The sequence below is a fragment of the Gobius niger genome (genome assembly GCF_951799975.1).
Source record: "Gobius niger genome assembly, chromosome: 1".
In the NCBI taxonomy this organism is placed as follows: domain Eukaryota; kingdom Metazoa; phylum Chordata; class Actinopteri; order Gobiiformes; family Gobiidae; genus Gobius; species Gobius niger.
Genome location: NC_136852.1, coordinates 305,149 through 325,819, shown reverse-complemented (window position 1 = coordinate 325,819; position 20,671 = coordinate 305,149). Strand labels below are relative to the sequence as shown.

The 20,671-nt window shown below is 51.0% G+C and overlaps 2 protein-coding genes across 2 annotated transcripts in view; one reads left to right on the top strand and one right to left on the bottom strand.

The window, feature by feature from the left end:
- Window positions 1-16,863, bottom strand: part of atp1b3b (ATPase Na+/K+ transporting subunit beta 3b) — a 75,681-nt gene extending 58,818 nt beyond the window's left edge. The window contains exon 1 of the mRNA XM_079580491.1: window positions 16,805-16,863. The gene's annotated coding sequence lies outside the window, so the exon portion shown is untranslated. The remainder of the gene's footprint in view (window positions 1-16,804) is intronic.
- The window catches only part of ece2b (endothelin converting enzyme 2b), a 32,329-nt gene continuing 19,797 nt past the window's right edge, over window positions 8,140-20,671 (top strand). Inside the window, exons 1-2 of the mRNA XM_079580478.1 lie at window positions 8,140-8,515; window positions 18,134-18,371. Coding sequence (XP_079436604.1) covers window positions 8,483-8,515; window positions 18,134-18,371 — 271 coding nt within the window. The 5' untranslated portion in view covers window positions 8,140-8,482. The remainder of the gene's footprint in view (window positions 8,516-18,133; window positions 18,372-20,671) is intronic.

Genomic DNA, 20,671 nt, shown 5'->3' with positions numbered 1-20,671 from the left:
AGGGACCTCTGATGCTAACTATCATAGCCACGTTAGCATAGGGACCTCTGATGCTAACTATCATAGCCACTTTAGCATAGGGACCTCTGATGCTAACTATCATAGCCACGTTAGCATAGGGACCTCTGATGCTAACTATCATAGCCACTTTAGCATAGGGACCTCTGGTGCTAACTATCATAGCCACTTTAGCATAGGGACCTCTGATGCTAACTATCATAGCCACTTTAGCATAGGGACCTCTGATGCTAACTATCATAGCCACTTTAGCATAGTCACCTCTGATGCTAACTATCATAGCCACTTTAGCATAGGGACCTCTGATGCTAACTATCATAGCCACTTTAGCATAGGGACCTCTGATGCTAACTATCATAGCCACTTTAGCATAGGGACCTCTGGTGCTAACTATCATAGCCACTTTAGCATAGGGACCTCTGATGCTAACTATCATAGCCACTTTAGCATAGGGACCTCTGATGCTAACTATCATAGCCACTTTAGCATAGGGACCTCTGATGCTAACTATCATAGCCACTTTAGCATAGTCACCTCTGATGCTAACTATCATAGCCACTTTAGCATAGGCACTTCTGATGCTAACTATCATAGCCACTTTAGCATAGGGACCTCTGGTGCTAACTATCATAGCCACTTTAGCATAGGGACCTCTGATGCTAACTATCATAGCCACTTTAGCATAGGGACCTCTGATGCTAACTATCATAGCCACTTTAGCATAGGGACCTCTGATGCTAACTATCATGGCCACTTTAGCATAGGGACATCTGGTGCTAGCTATCATAGACACTTTAGCATAGTGACCTCTGATGCTAGCTATCATAGACACTTTAGCATAGGGACCTCTGATGCTAGCTATCATAGCCACTTTAGCATAGGGACCTCTGATGCTAACTATCATAGCCACTTTAGCATAGGGACCTCTGGTGCTAACTATCATAGCCACTTTAGCATAGGGACCTCTGATGCTAACTATCATAGCCACTTTAGCATAGGGACCTCTGGTGCTAACTATCATAGCCACTTTAGCATAGGGACCTCTGGTGCTAACTATCATAGCCACTTTAGCATAGGGACCTCTGATGCTAACTATCATAGCCACTTTAGCATAGGGACCTCTGGTGCTAACTATCATAGCCACTTTAGCATAGGGACCTCTGAGGCTAACTATCATAGCCACTTTAGCATAGGGACCTCTGATGCTAACTATCATAGCCACTTTAGCATAGGGACCTCTGGTGCTAACTATCATAGCCACTTTAGCATAGGGACCTCTGATGCTAACTATCATAGCCACTTTAGCATAGGGACCTCTGATGCTAACTATCATAGCCACTTTAGCATAGGGACCTCTGATGCTAACTATCATAGCCACTTTAGCATAGGGACCTCTGGTGCTAACTATCATAGCCACTTTAGCATCGGGACCTCTGGTGCTAACTATCATAGCCACTTTAGCATAGGGACCTCTGATGCTAACTATCATAGCCACTTTAGCATAGTGACCTCTGGTGCTAACTATCATTGCCACTTTAGCATAGTGACCTCTGGTGCTAACTATCATAGCCACTTTAGCATAGGGACCTCTGGTGCTAACTATCATAGCCACTTTAGCATAGTGACCTCTGGTGCTAACTATCATAGCCACTTTAGCATAGGGACCTCTGGTGCTAACTATCATAGCCACTTTAGCATAGGGACCTCTGATGCTAACTATCATAGCCACTTTAGAATAGGGACCTCTGATGCTAACTATCATAGCCACTTTAGCATAGGGACCTCTGATGCTAACTATCATAGCCACTTTAGCATAGGGACCTCTGGTGCTAACTATCATAGCCACTTTAGCATAGTGACCTCTGATGCTAACTATCATAGCCACTTTAGCATAGTGACCTCTGATGCTAACTATCATAGCCACTTTAGCATAGGGACCTCTTGTGCTAACTATCATAGCCACTTTAGCATAGGGACCTCTGATGCTAACTATCATAGCCACTTTAGCATAGGGACCTCTGATGCTAACTATCATAGCCACTTTAGCATAGGGACCTCTGATGCTAACTATCATAGCCACTTTAGCATAGGGACCTCTGATGCTAACTATCATAGCCACTTTAGCATAGGGACCTCTGGTGCTAACTATCATAGCCACTTTAGCATAGGGACCTCTGGTGCTAACTATCATAGCCACTTTAGCATAGGGACCTCTGGTGCTAACTATCATAGCCACTTTAGCATAGGGACCTCTGATGCTAACTATCATAGCCACTTTAGCATAGGGACCTCTGATGCTAACTATCATAGCCACTTTAGCATAGGGACCTCTGGTGCTAACTATCATAGCCACTTTAGCATAGGGACCTCTGATGCTAACTATCATAGCCACTTTAGCATAGGGACCTCTGGTGCTAACTATCATAGCCACTTTAGCAGAGGGACCTCTGATGCTAACTATCATAGCCACTTTAGCATAGGGACCTCTGGTGCTAACTATCATAGCCACTTTAGCATAGGGACCTCTGGTGCTAACTATCATAGCCACTTTAGCATAGGGACCTCTGGTGCTAACTATCATAGCCACTTTAGCATAGGGACCTCTGATGCTAACTATCATAGCCACTTTAGCATAGGGACCTCTGATGCTAACTATCATAGCCACTTTAGCATAGGGACCTCTGGTGCTAACTATCATAGCCACTTTAGCATAGGGACCTCTGATGCTAACTATCATAGCCACTTTAGCATAGGGACCTCTGGTGCTAACTATCATAGCCACTTTAGCAGAGGGACCTCTGATGCTAACTATCATAGCCACTTTAGCATATGGACCTCTGGTGCTAACTATCATAGCCACTTTAGCATATGGACCTCTGGTGCTAACTATCATAGCCACTTTAGCATAGGGACCTCTGGTGCTAACTATCATAGCCACTTTAGCATAGGGACCTTTGGTGCTAACTATCATAGCCACTTTAGCATAGGGACCTCTGGTGCTAACTATCATAGCCACTTTAGCATAGGGACCTCTGGTGCTAACTATCATAGCCACTTTAGCATAGGGACCTCTGGTGCTAACTATCATAGCCACTTTAGCATAGGGACCTCTGATGCTAACTATCATAGCCACTTTAGCATAGTGACCTCTGATGCTAACTATCATAGCCACTTTAGCATAGGGACCTCTGGTGCTAACTATCATAGCCACTTTAGCATAGGGACCTCTGGTGCTAACTATCATAGCCACTTTAGCATAGGGACCTCTGGTGCTAACTATCATAGCCACTTTAGCATAGGGACCTCTGATGCTAACTATCATAGCCACTTTAGCATAGGGACCTTTGATGCTAACTATCATAGCCACTTTAGCATAGGGACCTCTGGTGCTAACTATCATAGCCACTTTAGCATAGGGACCTCTGATGCTAACTATCATAGCCACTTTAGCATAGGGACCTCTGGTGCTAACTATCATAGCCACTTTAGCAGAGGGACCTCTGATGCTAACTATCATAGCCACTTTAGCATATGGACCTCTGGTGCTAACTATCATAGCCACTTTAGCATATGGACCTCTGGTGCTAACTATCATAGCCACTTTAGCATAGGGACCTCTGGTGCTAACTATCATAGCCCATTTAGCATAGGGACCTTTGGTGCTAACTATCATAGCCACTTTAGCATAGGGACCTCTGGTGCTAACTATCATAGCCACTTTAGCATAGGGACCTCTGGTGCTAACTATCATAGCCACTTTAGCATAGGGACCTCTGGTGCTAACTATCATAGCCACTTTAGCATAGGGACCTCTGATGCTAACTATCATAGCCACTTTAGCATAGGGACCTCTGGTGCTAACTATCATAGCCACTTTAGCATAGGGACCTTTGGTGCTAACTATCATAGCCACTTTAGCATAGGGACCTCTGGTGCTAACTATCATAGCCACTTTAGCATAGGGACCTCTGGATCTAACTATCATAGCCACTTTAGCATAGGGACCTCTGGTGCTAACTATCATAGCCACTTTAGCATAGGGACCTCTGATGCTAACTATCATAGCCACTTTAGCATAGGGACCTCTGATGCTAACTATCATAGCCACGTTAGCATAGGGACCCCTGATGCTAACTATCATAGCCACTTTAGCAGAGGGACCTCTGGTGCTAACTATCATAGCCACTTTAGCATAGGGACCTCTGGTGCTAACTATCATAGCCACTTTAGCATAGGGACCTCTGATGCTAACTATCATAGCCACTTTAGCATAGGGACCTCTGATGCTAACTATCATAGCCACTTTAGCATAGGGACCTCTGATGCTAACTATCATAGCCACTTTAGCATAGGGACCTCTGATGCTAACTATCATAGCCACTTTAGCATACTGACCTCTGGTGCTAACTATCATAGCCACTTTAGCATAGGGAGCTCTGGTGCTAACTATCATAGCCACTTTAGCATAGGGACCTCTGATGCTAACTATCATAGCCACTTTAGCATAGGGACCTCTGATGCTAACTATCATAGCCACTTTAGCATAGGGACCTCTGATGCTAACTATCATAGCCACTTTAGCATAGTGACCTCTGATGCTAACTATCATAGCCACTTTAGCATAGGGACCTCTGGTGCTAACTATCATAGCCACTTTAGCATAGGGACCTCTGGTGCTAACTATCATAGCCACTTTAGCATAGGGACCTCTGGTGCTAACTATCATAGCCACTTTAGCATAGGGACCTCTGATGCTAACTATCATAGCCACTTTAGCATAGGGACCTTTGATGCTAACTATCATAGCCACTTTAGCATAGGGACCTCTGGTGCTAACTATCATAGCCACTTTAGCATAGGGACCTCTGATGCTAACTATCATAGCCACTTTAGCATAGGGACCTCTGGTGCTAACTATCATAGCCACTTTAGCAGAGGGACCTCTGATGCTAACTATCATAGCCACTTTAGCATATGGACCTCTGGTGCTAACTATCATAGCCACTTTAGCATATGGACCTCTGGTGCTAACTATCATAGCCACTTTAGCATAGGGACCTCTGGTGCTAACTATCATAGCCCATTTAGCATAGGGACCTTTGGTGCTAACTATCATAGCCACTTTAGCATAGGGACCTCTGGTGCTAACTATCATAGCCACTTTAGCATAGGGACCTCTGGTGCTAACTATCATAGCCACTTTAGCATAGGGACCTCTGGTGCTAACTATCATAGCCACTTTAGCATAGGGACCTCTGATGCTAACTATCATAGCCACTTTAGCATAGGGACCTCTGGTGCTAACTATCATAGCCACTTTAGCATAGGGACCTTTGGTGCTAACTATCATAGCCACTTTAGCATAGGGACCTCTGGTGCTAACTATCATAGCCACTTTAGCATAGGGACCTCTGGATCTAACTATCATAGCCACTTTAGCATAGGGACCTCTGGTGCTAACTATCATAGCCACTTTAGCATAGGGACCTCTGATGCTAACTATCATAGCCACTTTAGCATAGGGACCTCTGGTGCTAACTATCATAGCTACTTTAGCATAGGGACCTCTGATGCTAACTATCATAGCCACTTTAGCATAGGGACCTCTGATTCTAACTATCATAGCCACTTTAGCATAGGGACCTCTGATGCTAACTATCATAGCCACTTTAGCATAGGGACCTCTGATGCTAACTATCATAGCCACTTTAGCATAGGGACCTCTGATGCTAACTATCATAGCCACTTTCGCATAGGGACCTCTGATGCTAACTATCATAGCCACTTTAGCATAGAGACCTCTGGTGCTAACTATCATAGCCACTTTAGCATAGTGACCTCTGATGCTAACTATCATAGCCACTTTAGCATAGGGACCTCTGATGCTAACTATCATAGCCACTTTAGCATAGGGACCTCTGATGCTAACTATCATAGCCACTTTAGCATAGGGACCTCTGATGCTAACTATCATAGCCACTTTAGCATAGGGACCTCTGATGCTAACTATCATAGCCACTTTAGCATAGGGACCTCTGGTGCTAACTATCATAGCCACTTTAGCATAGGGACCTCTGATGCTAACTATCATAGCCACTTTAGCATAGGGACCTCTGGTGCTAACTATCATAGCCACTTTAGCATAGGGACCTCTGATGCTAACTATCATAGCCACTTTAGCATTGGGACCTCTGATGCTAACTATCATAGCCACTTTAGCATAGGGACCTCTGATGCTAACTATCATAGCCACTTTAGCATAGGGACCTCTGATGCTAACTATCATAGCCACTTTAGCATAGGGACCTCTGATGCTAACTATCATAGCCACTTTAGCATAGGGACCTCTGATGCTAACTATCATAGCCACTTTAGCATTGGGACCTCTGATGCTAACTATCATAGCCACTTTAGCATAGGGACCTCTGATGCTAACTATCATAGCCACTTTAGCATAGGGACCTCTGGTGCTAACTATCATAGCCACTTTAGCATAGGGACCTCTGGTGCTAACTATCATAGCCACTTTAGCATAGGGACCTCTGGTGCTAACTATCATAGCCACTTTAGCATAGAGACCTCTGATGCTAACTATCATAGCCACTTTAGCATAGAGACCTCTGGTGCTAACTATCATAGCCACTTTAGCCTTCTCTGTCCGAGACTCAGGTCTGATTGTTTCCGATATTGAAAACTCTCCTCACACTGACGTCACTGAAGGAGTTTGTGAATCTGATCCAAACCTGAAGAACATTTAAAACATACATGACCTCTGACCCCGGCTTTGACTGAGCTCATTTCCTCCAGTTCAGCTTTACCCAAAGCTCACAGCCCGTAGGCCAGAGTAACGCCTCATTTGAAAGCTAAGACCTACAAAACTGTTCGTCTCTTTCTTTGTTTTCATCTTGTTTTTGTGGCTTTTAGATTTGAGTAAAGCTGGAGAAAATGTGCTCGGTTCAGTTAAACAATGTTTTTATCTTAGTTTATGAAAAATTAAAGCCTTCACCTGGACTGAGGACTGACTGTAAGTCTGTGACGTCACAGTCAGTCCCATCACAGTGAAACATGAGGAGAGGGCGCCCCCTGCTGTCCACTCCCTGACACTGACTGACCGTCAGTCTGTGACGTCACAGTCAGGCCCATCACAGTGAAACATGAGGAGAGGGCGCCCCCTGCTGTCCACTCCCTGACACTGACCGTCAGCTCCGGGTCAGACACAGGATAAAGCTCAGAGTGTTTTTACTTTAAAGCGACGCTGTGGAACATTTCACCTGAGAAACAGAATCAAATACAAGCCTTTGTTTTATATGTTTACAAACATGCATCAGTTAATAGTTTAAAGTTGAGGCAGTGGGAACTTTGGAAACTTTGGAAACTTTGGACAAAAACTGTCCCATAGATTTGTGTTGGTCCCTCCATCCCATTCCAGATCCAGACCCAGACCCAGATCCAGATCCAGATCCAGATCCAGATCCAGATCCAGATCCAGACCCAGACCCAGACCCAGACCCAGACCCAGATCCAGATCCAGACCCAGATCCAGACACAGACGTTGATGTTTCCCTCTGAGGCTCAGGAGCACAAACGTATGTCAGGAAACCTTTTAGAGGAAACTCCACAGTGTGGCTTTAATGTGATCCTTCATGACTGATTCTGAATCAGTTTCACTGTAGAATCTGATGAATCACAGGTGCTTTTACTGTCACGGATTCTTCAGCGAGTCCTCGACCTTTGACCTTTACAGGAAACACCTGCACGCCACGCGTGTGCCATGACCAACAAAACATGTATGTGCCCTTCTATCTGCATGTCTGTAGCATGTTTCTCTGATTCTATCTGCATGTATGTAGCGTGTTTCTCTGACTCTATCTGCATGTATGTAGCATGTTTCTCTGACTCTATCTGCATGTATGTAGCATGTTTCTCTGATCATATCTGCATGTATGTAGCGTGTTTCTGTGATCATATCTGCAGGTATGTAGCGTGTTTCTGTGATTCCCGGGTAATCGGATTACTCGGTCCATGTAAACGGACCAGTGTCTGAGAAACATCTGTGACGCTCCTGCGCTGCCTGAGGAGGTGACGTCAACCGCTCACGTCACCGGCCGTGCGCGTGCTCCGTGCGCGCGCAGTGCGTGTTTGTTTGTGCACAGGAAGAGGCTGCAGCGGGGCGGGGTCTCCACCAGGACCAGAACCAGACCTCCAGAACCCAGAGCTCTGCAGCCGGCTCCGCAGCGCCTTTCCCCGGCCTGAGTCCGGCCTGAGCCCCGGTCTGAGCCCCGCGCGGACCACGGTCTCCGCGAGAGGAAGGAGAGGAGGACACCGGGGGGACAGAGGAGGACACCGGGGGGACAGAGGAGGACACCGGGGGGACAGAGGAGGACACCGGGGGGACAGAGGAGGACACCGGGGCATGGCTCCGCGCTGTGCCCGGCCGTAGCGCGCTGCTGTCGGCCGCTGCAGGATGAGCGTGGCGCTGCAGGAGCTCCGGAACACCGTGAGTACACGCGCGCACACACACACACTTACACACACGCGCGCGCGCAGGAAACACGGTACATGTGTGCACGCGCACACGCACGCGCCCCTGGGAAAACAACTGTTGCTCCGACATGTCTGTGGCTCAGAGGTTCTCAAACTGCTCAGGCCGCGGCCCCTCATCACCACGGCAACCATCCGTGGCCCCGCCCCCTCGGCATTTATAAACATGATGATCCCCGGCCCCACTTTGGGAACCCCTGAATAATATAATATAATAATATCAATATAAAGTCTCGAGTTCGATTCCCGTGAAGTCTGGGGACACAGACAGAGGGCGGGGCCGTCCCAAAGGTCAGGGGCTGTTACCATGGAGACGCCTCAGCCTCAGCACCAACGCCGAGCGACCAGAGCCACGTCACCTGCAGGACCGCAGTACTACAGTACTATTACTACTACTACAGTATTACAGTACTATTACTACTACTACAGTACTACAGTACTATTACTACTACTACAGTATTACAGTACTATTACTACTACTACAGTATTACAGTACTACTACTACTACTACAGTATTACAGTACTACTACTACTACTACAGTATTACAGTACTACTACTACAGTACTACAGTACTATTACTACAGTACTACTACTACTACTACAGTATTACAGTACTACTACTACTACTACAGTATTACAGTACTACTACTACAGTACTACAGTACTATTACTACAGTACTAATACTACTACTACAGTACTACAGTACTACAATACTATTACTACAGTACTACTACTACTACTACAGTACTACAGTACTACAGTACTATTACTACAGTACTAATACTACTACTACAGTATTACAGTACTACAGTACTATTACTACAGTACTAATACTACTACTACAGTATTACAGTACTACTACTACTACAGTACTACAGTACTACTACTATTACTACAGTACTACAGTACTCTCACTACAGTACTACAGTACTCTCACTACAGTACTACAGTACTACAGTACTACAGTACTACAGTACTACAGTACAACAGTACAATATTATACTCGATATTATAGATAGACAATAGGGTGGTTCACTGTAAACATCGTCAACGGCCAATTAAGGGAACATCACCCAAGCCTAATAGACAACAGATTATTATTTTAAATCTAGATTAATCTAGATTAATTTTGAAATTAATCTAGATTAATCTAGATTAAAATGTCTCACTTGAATTCTGCCGAAGCCATTCAGAATATGTGTGCTCCCAAATAATGACTAAAAGTAAGTCTTTGAGAACGAGTTTCTCAGGTTAGACCAGGGGCTCATCTCCTGTTTCCAAAATGCATCACAAACTGCTTGAGAACTTTCTACTATGATCATTGGAGATGAAAATAATTCATGTTCAAGAAGATGCACTCGTGTTACTAACTGTTTATTCAGTTAAACATTAATGTTGAGCTGTCGGCCGACATTAGAGGTCCTGATGAACTGTTTACAGGCAGTAACTTTGTGACAAACTAAATCTCCTCTTCTGCAACTATGACCTGCTAAAGAACATGGGACAGCTGTGAGTCCCCAAGTATTTATTTACCAGATCAGAATATAGGCCTCTCTTTGTGAGCGTGGGAAACATGTGCGAGTCTCCTGATTGGTCAACAGTGTCACGTGATCGCTGTTACAACAACACAGCTCATGCTGCAGCTGCTGCTACTACGAGCTTCAACCTGGAGATAGTTCTGTCAAAATGGAGATAAACGTCGACAACACGAAGATGCGGGACGTATTTCTATGGATTTGATCAGAAAAGGAAACGGGCCTCAGCCGCGAGGCGGAGGAGACAGCGGAGCGGAGAAAGAGAAGCTAACGGACTCCGAGAAATGTAGTCCGAGTCCGTGAGTCCGAGAGTCCGAGAGCCCGAGAGTCCGAGAGCCCGAGAGTCCGAGAGCCCCAGAGTCCGAGAGCCCAGAGTCCGAGAGTCCAGAGTCCGAGAGCCCGAGAGTCCGAGAGCCCGAGAGTCCGAGAGCCCCAGAGTCCGAGAGCCCAGAGTCCGAGAGTCCCAGAGTCCCAGAGCCCCAGAGCCCAGAGTCCCGGAGCCCAGAGTCCCAGAGCCCCAGAGCCCAGAGTCCCAGAGCCCAGAGTCCAGAGCCCGAAAGTCCCAGAGTCCGAGAGTCCCAGAGCCCAGAGTCCCAGAGTCCCAGAGTCCCAGAGCCCAGAGTCCCAGAGTCCCAGAGCCCAGAGTCCCAGAGTCCCAGAGCCCCAGAGTCCCAGAGCCCAGAGTCCCAGAGTCCCAGAGTCCCAGAGCCCCAGAGTCCCAGAGCCCAGAGTCCCAGAGCCCCAGAGTCCGAGAGTCCGAGAGCCCAGAGTCCCAGAGCCCCAGAGCCCGAGAGTCCCAGAGTCCCAGAGCCCCAGAGCCCAGAGTCCCAGAGCCCAGAGTCCCAGAGCCCCAGAGCCCAGAGTCCCAGAGCCCAGAGTCCAGAGTCCCAGAGCCCGAGAGCCCAGAGTCCCAGAGTCCCAGAGCCCAGAGTCCCAGAGCCCAGAGTCCCAGAGTCCGAGAGTCCCAGAGCCCAGAGTCCCAGAGCCCAGAGTCCCAGAGCCCAGAGTCCCAGAGTCCCAGAGCCCAGAGCCCAGAGCCCAGAGTCCCAGAGTCCCAGAGCCCAGAGTCCCAGAGTCCCAGAGTCCAGAGTCCCAGAGTCCCAGAGCCCCAGAGCCCAGAGTCCCAGAGCCCAGAGTCCCAGAGTCCCAGAGCCCAGAGTCCCAGAGTCCCAGAGCCCAGAGTCCCAGAGTCCCAGAGTCCCAGAGTCCCAGAGCCCCAGAGCCCAGAGTCCCAGAGCCCAGAGTCCCAGAGTCCCAGAGTCCGAGAGCCCAGAGCCCCAGAGTCTCAGAGCCCGAGAGCCCGAGAGCCCGAGAGTCCCAGAGTCCCAGAGTCCCAGAGTCCCAGAGTCCCAGAGTCCCAGAGTCCCAGAGCCCGAGAGCCCGAGAGCCCAGAGTCCCAGAGCCCGAGAGCCCGAGAGCCCAGAGTCCCAGAGCCCGAGAGTCCCAGAGTCCGAGAGCCCAGAGTCCCAGAGTCCCAGAGCCCCAGAGCCCAGAGCCCAGAGTCCCAGAGTCCCAGAGCCCAGAGTCCCAGAGTCCCAGAGCCCAGAGTCCCAGAGTCCCAGAGCCCAGAGTCCCAGAGTCCCAGAGTCCCAGAGTCCCAGAGCCCCAGAGCCCAGAGTCCCAGAGCCCAGAGTCCCAGAGCCCGAGAGTCCCAGAGCCCGAGAGTCCCAGAGTCCGAGAGCCCAGAGCCCAGAGCCCAGAGTCCCAGAGTCCCAGAGCCCAGAGTCCCAGAGTCCCAGAGCCCCAGAGCCCAGAGCCCAGAGTCCCAGAGTCCCAGAGCCCAGAGTCCCAGAGCCCAGAGTCCCAGAGTCCCAGAGCCCAGAGTCCCAGAGCCCGAGAGTCCCAGAGCCCAGAGTCCCAGAGTCCCAGAGCCCCAGAGCCCAGAGTCCCAGAGTCCCAGAGCCCAGAGTCCGAGAGCCCAGAGTCCCAGAGTCCCAGAGTCCGAGAGCCCAGAGTCCGAGAGCCCGAGAGTCCCAGAGCCCAGAGTCCCAGAGCCCGAGAGTCCCAGAGTCCGAGAGTCCCAGAGCCCAGAGTCCCAGAGCCCAGAGTCCCAGAGTCCCAGAGTCCCAGAGCCCAGAGTCCCAGAGTCCAGAGTCCCCAGAGTCCCAGAGCCCAGAGTCCCAGAGTCCCAGAGCCCCAGAGCCCCAGAGCCCAGAGTCCCAGAGCCCAGAGTCCCAGAGCCCGAGAGTCCCAGAGCCCAGAGTCCCAGAGCCCGAGAGTCCCAGAGTCCGAGAGTCCCAGAGCCCAGAGTCCCAGAGCCCAGAGTCCCAGAGTCCCAGAGTCCCAGAGCCCAGAGTCCCAGAGTCCAGAGTCCCCAGAGTCCCAGAGCCCAGAGTCCCAGAGCCCCAGAGCCCCAGAGCCCAGAGTCCCAGAGCCCAGAGTCCCAGAGCCCGAGAGTCCCAGAGTCCCAGAGTCCCAGAGCCCGAGAGTCCCAGAGTCCGAGAGTCCCAGAGCCCAGAGTCCCAGAGCCCAGAGTCCCAGAGTCCCAGAGTCCCAGAGCCCAGAGTCCCAGAGTCCAGAGTCCCCAGAGTCCCAGAGCCCAGAGTCCCAGAGTCCCAGAGCCCCAGAGCCCCAGAGCCCAGAGTCCCAGAGCCCAGAGTCCCAGAGCCCGAGAGTCCCAGAGCCCAGAGTCCCAGAGCCCGAGAGTCCCAGAGTCCGAGAGTCCCAGAGCCCAGAGTCCCAGAGCCCAGAGTCCCAGAGTCCCAGAGTCCCAGAGCCCAGAGTCCCAGAGTCCAGAGTCCCCAGAGTCCCAGAGCCCAGAGTCCCAGAGCCCCAGAGCCCCAGAGCCCAGAGTCCCAGAGCCCAGAGTCCCAGAGCCCGAGAGTCCCAGAGTCCCAGAGTCCCAGAGCCCAGAGTCCCAGAGCCCAGAGTCCCCAGAGTCCCAGAGCCCAGAGTCCCAGAGTCCCAGAGTCCGAGAGCCCAGAGTCCGAGAGCCCGAGAGTCCCAGAGTCCGAGAGTCCCAGAGCCCCAGAGTCCCAGAGCCCAGAGCCCAGAGTCCCAGAGCCCCAGAGCCCCAGCGCCCCAGAGCCCAGTGTCCCAGAGCCCAGAGTCCCAGAGCCCAGAGTCCCAGAGTCCCAGAGTCCCAGAGTCCCAGAGCCCAGAGTCCCAGAGTCCCAGAGTCCCAGAGTCCGAGAGCCCAGAGCCCCAGAGTCTCAGAGCCCGAGAGCCCGAGAGCCCGAGAGTCCCAGAGTCCCAGAGTCCCAGAGTCCCAGAGTCCCAGAGCCCAGAGTCCCAGAGTCCCAGAGTCCAGAGTCCCAGAGTCCCAGAGCCCCAGAGCCCAGAGTCCCAGAGCCCAGAGTCCCAGAGTCCCAGAGCCCAGAGTCCCAGAGTCCCAGAGCCCAGAGTCCCAGAGTCCCAGAGTCCCAGAGTCCCAGAGCCCCAGAGTCCGAGAGCCCGAGAGTCCCAGAGTCCGAGAGTCCCAGAGCCCAGAGTCCCAGAGTCCCAGAGTCCCAGAGCCCGAGAGTCCCAGAGCCCAGAGTCCCAGAGTCCCAGAGTCCCAGAGTCCCAGAGCCCAGAGTCCCAGAGTCCCAGAGCCCCAGAGCCCAGAGTCCGAGAGCCCGAGAGTCCCAGAGTCCGAGAGTCCCAGAGCCCAGAGTCCCAGAGTCCCAGAGCCCAGAGTCCCAGAGTCCCAGAGCCCCAGAGTCCCAGAGCCCAGAGTCCCAGAGTCCCAGAGTCCCAGAGCCCCAGAGTCCCAGAGCCCAGAGTCCCAGAGCCCCAGAGTCCGAGAGTCCGAGAGCCCAGAGTCCCAGAGCCCCAGAGCCCGAGAGTCCCAGAGTCCCAGAGCCCCAGAGCCCAGAGTCCCAGAGCCCAGAGTCCCAGAGCCCCAGAGCCCAGAGTCCCAGAGCCCAGAGTCCAGAGTCCCAGAGCCCGAGAGCCCAGAGTCCCAGAGTCCCAGAGCCCAGAGTCCCAGAGCCCAGAGTCCCAGAGTCCGAGAGTCCCAGAGCCCAGAGTCCCAGAGCCCAGAGTCCCAGAGCCCAGAGTCCCAGAGTCCCAGAGCCCAGAGTCCCAGAGTCCCAGAGTCCAGAGTCCCAGAGTCCCAGAGCCCCAGAGCCCAGAGTCCCAGAGCCCAGAGTCCCAGAGTCCCAGAGCCCAGAGTCCCAGAGTCCCAGAGCCCAGAGTCCCAGAGTCCCAGAGTCCCAGAGTCCCAGAGCCCCAGAGCCCAGAGTCCCAGAGCCCAGAGTCCCAGAGTCCCAGAGTCCGAGAGCCCAGAGCCCCAGAGTCTCAGAGCCCGAGAGCCCGAGAGCCCGAGAGTCCCAGAGTCCCAGAGTCCCAGAGTCCCAGAGTCCCAGAGTCCCAGAGTCCCAGAGCCCGAGAGCCCGAGAGCCCAGAGTCCCAGAGTCCCAGAGTCCCAGAGTCCGAGAGCCCAGAGTCCCAGAGCCCGAGAGCCCGAGAGCCCGAGAGCCCAGAGTCCCAGAGTCCGAGAGCCCGAGAGCCCAGAGTCCCAGAGCCCGAGAGTCCCAGAGTCCGAGAGCCCAGAGTCCCAGAGTCCCAGAGTCCCAGAGCCCGAGAGCCCGAGAGCCCAGAGTCCCAGAGCCCGAGAGCCCGAGAGCCCAGAGTCCCAGAGCCCGAGAGTCCCAGAGTCCGAGAGCCCAGAGTCCCAGAGTCCCAGAGCCCCAGAGCCCAGAGTCCCAGAGTCCCAGAGCCCAGAGTCCCAGAGTCCCAGAGCCCAGAGTCCCAGAGTCCCAGAGCCCAGAGTCCCAGAGTCCCAGAGTCCCAGAGTCCCAGAGCCCCAGAGCCCAGAGTCCCAGAGCCCAGAGTCCCAGAGCCCGAGAGTCCCAGAGCCCGAGAGTCCCAGAGTCCGAGAGCCCAGAGTCCCAGAGTCCCAGAGCCCCAGAGCCCAGAGCCCAGAGTCCCAGAGTCCCAGAGCCCAGAGTCCCAGAGCCCAGAGTCCCAGAGTCCCAGAGCCCAGAGTCCCAGAGCCCGAGAGTCCCAGAGCCCAGAGTCCCAGAGTCCCAGAGCCCCAGAGCCCAGAGTCCCAGAGTCCCAGAGCCCAGAGTCCGAGAGCCCAGAGTCCCAGAGTCCCAGAGTCCGAGAGCCCAGAGTCCGAGAGCCCGAGAGTCCCAGAGCCCAGAGTCCCAGAGCCCGAGAGTCCCAGAGTCCGAGAGTCCCAGAGCCCAGAGTCCCAGAGCCCAGAGTCCCAGAGTCCCAGAGTCCCAGAGCCCAGAGTCCCAGAGTCCAGAGTCCCCAGAGTCCCAGAGCCCAGAGTCCCAGAGTCCCAGAGCCCCAGAGCCCCAGAGCCCAGAGTCCCAGAGCCCAGAGTCCCAGAGCCCGAGAGTCCCAGAGCCCAGAGTCCCAGAGCCCGAGAGTCCCAGAGTCCGAGAGTCCCAGAGCCCAGAGCCCAGAGTCCCAGAGTCCCAGAGTCCCAGAGCCCAGAGTCCCAGAGTCCAGAGTCCCCAGAGTCCCAGAGCCCAGAGTCCCAGAGCCCCAGAGCCCCAGAGCCCAGAGTCCCAGAGCCCAGAGTCCCAGAGCCCGAGAGTCCCAGAGTCCCAGAGTCCCAGAGCCCAGAGTCCCAGAGCCCAGAGTCCCCAGAGTCCCAGAGCCCAGAGTCCCAGAGTCCCAGAGTCCGAGAGCCCAGAGTCCGAGAGCCCGAGAGTCCCAGAGTCCCAGAGCCCCAGAGTCCCAGAGCCCAGAGCCCAGAGTCCCAGAGCCCCAGAGCCCCAGCGCCCCAGAGCCCAGTGTCCCAGAGCCCAGAGTCCCAGAGCCCAGAGTCCCAGAGTCCCAGAGTCCCAGAGTCCCAGAGCCCAGAGTCCCAGAGCCCCAGAGTCCCAGAGCCCAGAGCTCAGAGTCCCAGAGTCCCAGAGTCCCAGAGCCCCAGAGTCCCAGAGTCCCAGAGCCCAGAGTCCCAGAGCCCAGAGCCCAGAGTCCCAGAGCCCCAGAGCCCAGAGTCCCAGAGTCCCAGAGCCCCAGAGCCCAGAGTCCGAGAGCCCGAGAGTCCCAGAGTCCGAGAGTCCCAGAGCCCAGAGTCCCAGAGTCCCAGAGTCCCAGAGCCCGAGAGTCCCAGAGCCCAGAGTCCCAGAGTCCCAGAGTCCCAGAGTCCCAGAGTCCCAGAGCCCAGAGTCCCAGAGTCCCAGAGCCCCAGAGCCCAGAGTCCGAGAGCCCGAGAGTCCCAGAGTCCGAGAGTCCCAGAGCCCAGAGTCCCAGAGTCCCAGAGTCCCAGAGCCCGAGAGTCCCAGAGTCCGAGAGTCCCAGAGTCCGAGAGTCTATACTGACCTGCTCTGACATAACTACATGAGCAACAGTTGCACGGCAGGTCGTCTCGTGACCAGAGGGTCGGTGGTTCAAATCCCGCAGGTGCACCCTGCCCTGCCCTGCCCTGCCCTGTACTGCCCTGCCCTGCCCTGCCCTGTCCTGTCCTGTCCTTAGGCAACACACTTTACCCCCTCCGGTGTCTGTGAGCTCCAACCCCTAACCCTGAATGACAGAGTGAGGCTCTGTATGAATGTGTTTCTATTTACCTTCGAGAGGAAACAGTGAAGCAGTACATGTAATATATGACGTATATGTAGTAGTTGTAGTACATGAAGTGTTTGAGGTACATGAGGTATATATAGTACATGAGGTATATGTAGTACATGAGGTATATATAGTACATGAGGTATATGTAGTACATGAGGTATATATAGTACATGAGGTATATGTAGTACATGAGGTATATGTAGTACATGAGGTATCTGAACTTCACAAGTTTAACTAACCAGCTAACTAGACCTGGTTTAGTCCTGATTTAGTCCTGGTTTAGTCCTGGTTTAGCCCTGGTTCAGTCCTGGTTTAGTCCTGGTTTTGTCCTGGTTTAGTCCTGGTTTAGCCCTGGTTTTGTCCTGGTTTAGACCTGGTTTTGTCCTGGTTTAGACCTGGTTTAGTCCTGGTTTAGTCCTGGTTTAGTCCTGGTTTAGCCCTGGTTCAGTCCTGGTTTAGTCCTGGTTTTGTCCTGGTTTAGACCTGGTTTAGTCCTGGTTTAGTCCTGGTTTAGTCCTGGTTTAGTCCTGGTTTAGCCCTGGTTTAGTCCTGGTTTAGTCCTGGTTTAGTCCTGGTTTAGTCCTGGTTTAGCCCTGGTTTAGTCCTGGTTCAGTCCTGGTTTAGTCCTGGTTTAGTCCTGGTTTAGTCCTGGTTTAGCCCTGGTTTAGTCCTGGTTTAGTCCTGGTTTAGTCCTGGTTTAGCCCTGGTTTAGTCCTGGTTTAGTCCTGGTTTAGACCTGGTTTAGACCTGGTTTAGTCCTGGTTTAGTCCTGGTTTAGCCCTGGTTTAGTCCTGGTTTAGTCCTGGTTTAGTCCTGGTTTAGACCTGGTTTAGTCCAGGTTTAGACCTGGTTTAGTCCTGGTTTAGACCTGGTTTAGACCTGGTTTAGTCCTGGTTTAGACCTGGTTTAGTCCTGGTTTAGTCCTGGTTTAGCCCTGGTTTAGACCTGGTTTAGTCCTGTTTTAGTCCTGGTTTAGTCCTGGTTTAGTCCTGGTTTAGTCCTGGTTTAGTCCTGGTTTAGTCCTGGTTTAGTCCTGGTTTAGACCTGGTTTAGTCCTGGTTTAGTCCCGGCTCAGTCCTGATGTTATGTAAGGGGTTGAGGAGGAGGGGTGAGGAGGGGGAGGGGGATTCTCGTCTCATTACACACACGGCGTCTCCACGGCGACCACAGAGTCATCACTGGGGGAGGGACAAAGGAGACACAGGCCGTAAACCTGTTGCCATGGAAACGCCCTGTCCGTCACTCCCGATCTCCGGCCCCGGGTTTGGGACCTCTGAGCCTCAAACATCCACGTCCATAGAGCAGGGTCTGGAGGGTCTTAGCTTTCAAATGGGCGGAAGCTCTTCTAATGTTTTATGTTTCAGATCAGATCATCCTCATGACACGTAGATTTGGGTAAAGCCAGATCTGGGTTGAAGCGCCTCTGACCGGACGCCGCTCCAGCGTTAGCTTAAATAAACCTCACTTCCTGTATTCACGCCTCACTTCCTGTGTTTACGCCTCACTTCCTGTGTTCACGCCCCACTTCCTGCCCTCCCCGTCTCCGTGGCGACAGACTCACTTCCTGCCGTGTTTTTGCAGATGGCCAATTACAAGCGAGCGACGCTGGAGGACGACGACGGCTCGGACGCCCTCCCGGAGTCCGGGGCCAGTCCGGGGCTGGAGGCGGAGCAGGAGGTGGAGGTGGGCTTCAGGAAGGCGGGGCCGGGGCTGCTCGGGCGCAGGACCAGGCTGGAGGTTCTCCTCGGGGGGCTGCTGGTGCTCTCGGTCCTGGCTCTGTCTGTGTGTGTGCTGCTGCTGGGCCTGCAGCTGCACTCAGGTACTACATGCTTATTACACTGTTATTACACTGTTATTACACTGTTATTACACTGTTATTATCACCTTTTACTAGTGGATGGTTTTGTGTCTCAGTTTGAATCACCGACATTAATCTCAGTCTGGGATGATCAGTTTCAGGCTAAGGGAAAAACTACTGAAAAAGGATGTTCCACTTTATTAAGCAGATCATCATTTTCAAGCAATATGGGAAAGAAAAAGGATCTCTCTGCTGATGGAAAGCGTGAAATAGATGAATGTCTTGGTCTCGGTGTGAAAACCTTTGATATTTCAGTAAAGATGAAGCGTAATCATCTCGGGTTTGTGCAGATAAAGGCACAATGAGGACGGTTTCTGCCGGACAAACACATCAGATTAAAAATACACATTTAAACACAGTTAAATCATCCTCATTTAAAGCAACAGGTCAGCGTTTTTCCACACTGAGATATGTTCTTACCTGAGCTGTGACGAGTTCTTTAGGACCTGTCTGATCTTCAGTCACGTAAACACAGCGCAGACGGCGTTAGCATTTAGCCTCTCCCTCTCTCCTCTATAGCTCCAAAACAGGTCAAGATAGAAGCTACCAAGCTCTTCCACGTTTCCCCTATTTAAATATGGTTACGTGAAGTGTTCCACTACAAAGTATAATTACACACAATTAAACAATGTGGATTTTCTAAGCGGATAAAAGGGGGAACTATATTGTAAGAGTAATAATACCAGGAGTAGTTTGGCAACAGCGCAGTAAAGTGAAGATTACTGCGCGGTAATCTGTGTGTCGGTGGTTAGTTATGGCTAGTTAGTTGTGGTTAGTTAGTTGTGGTTAGTTAGTTACGGTTAGTTGGTTAGTTATGGTTAGTTGGTTACGGTTAGTTTGTTGTGGTTAGTTAGTTGTGGTTAGTTAGTTGTGGTTAGTTAGTTACGGTTAGTTGGTTAGTTATGGTTAGTTGGTTACGGTTAGTTTGTTGTGGTTAGTTAGTTGTGGTTAGTTAGTTGTGGTTAGTTAGTTGTGGTTAGTTAGTTACGGTTAGTTGGTTAGTTATGGTTAGTTGGTTACGGTTAGTTTGTTGTGGTTAGTTAGTTGTGGTTAGTTGGTTACGGTTAGTTTGTTGTGGTTAGTTAGTTGTGGCTAGTTAGTTGTGGTTAGTTAGTTGTGGTTAGTTAGTTACGGTTAGTTGGCTAGTTATGGTTAGTTGGTTACGGTTAGTTTGTTGTGGCTAGTTAGCTGTGGTTAGTTAGTTGTGGTTAGTTAGTTACGGTTAGTTGGTTAGTTATGGTTAGTTGGTTACGGTTAGTTTGTTGTGGTTAGTTAGTTGTGGTTAGTTATGGTTAGTTAGTTACGGTTAGTTAGTTATGGCTAGTTATGGTTAGTTAGTGATGGTTAATGATGGTTAGTTAGTTATGGTTAGCTAGTTATGGTTAGTTAGTGATGGTTAGTTAGTTATGGTTAGTTAGTTATGGTTAGTTAGTTATGGTTAGTTAGTTATGGTTAGTTAGTGATGGTTAGTTAGTTATGGTTAGTTAGTTATGGTTAGTTAGTTATGGTTAGTTAGTGATGGTTAGTTAGTTATGGTTAGTTAGTTATGGTTAGTTATGGTTAGTTAGTTATGGTTAGTTAGTTATGGTTAGTTAGTGATGATTAGTTAGTTATGGTTAGTTAGTTATGGTTGGTTAGTTATGGTTGGTTAGTTATGGTTGGTTAGTTATGGTTAGTTAGTGATGGTTAGTTGTGGTTAGTTAGTTATGGTTAGTTAGTTATGGTTAGTTTGTTGTGGTTAGTTAGTTGTGGTTAGTTTGTTGTGGTTAGTTAGTTGTGGTTAGTTAGTTGTGGTTAGTTACGGTTAGTTGGTTGTGGTTAGTTGTGGTTAGTTGTGGTTAGTTAGTTATGGTTAGTTAGTTATGGTTAGTTAGTGATGGTTAGTTAGTGATGGTTAGTTAGTGATGGTTAGTTATGGTTAGTTAGTGATGGTTAGTTGTGGTTAGTTAGTTATGGTTAGTTAGTTATGGTTAGTTAGTGATGGTTAGTTATGGTTAGTTAGTGATGGTTAGTTGTGGTTAGTTAGTTATGGTTAGTTAGTGATGGTTAGTTGTGGTTAGTTAGTTATGGTTAGTTAGTGATGGTTAGTTATGGTTAGTTAGTGATGGTTAGTTAGTTAGTTATGGTTAGTTTGTTGTGGTTAGTTAGTTGTGGTTAGTTGTGGTTAGTTAGTGATGGTTAGTTACGGTTAGTTGGTTGTGGTTAGTTGTGGTTAGTTAGTGATGGTTTGTTAGTGATGGTTAGTTAGTGATGGTTAGTTA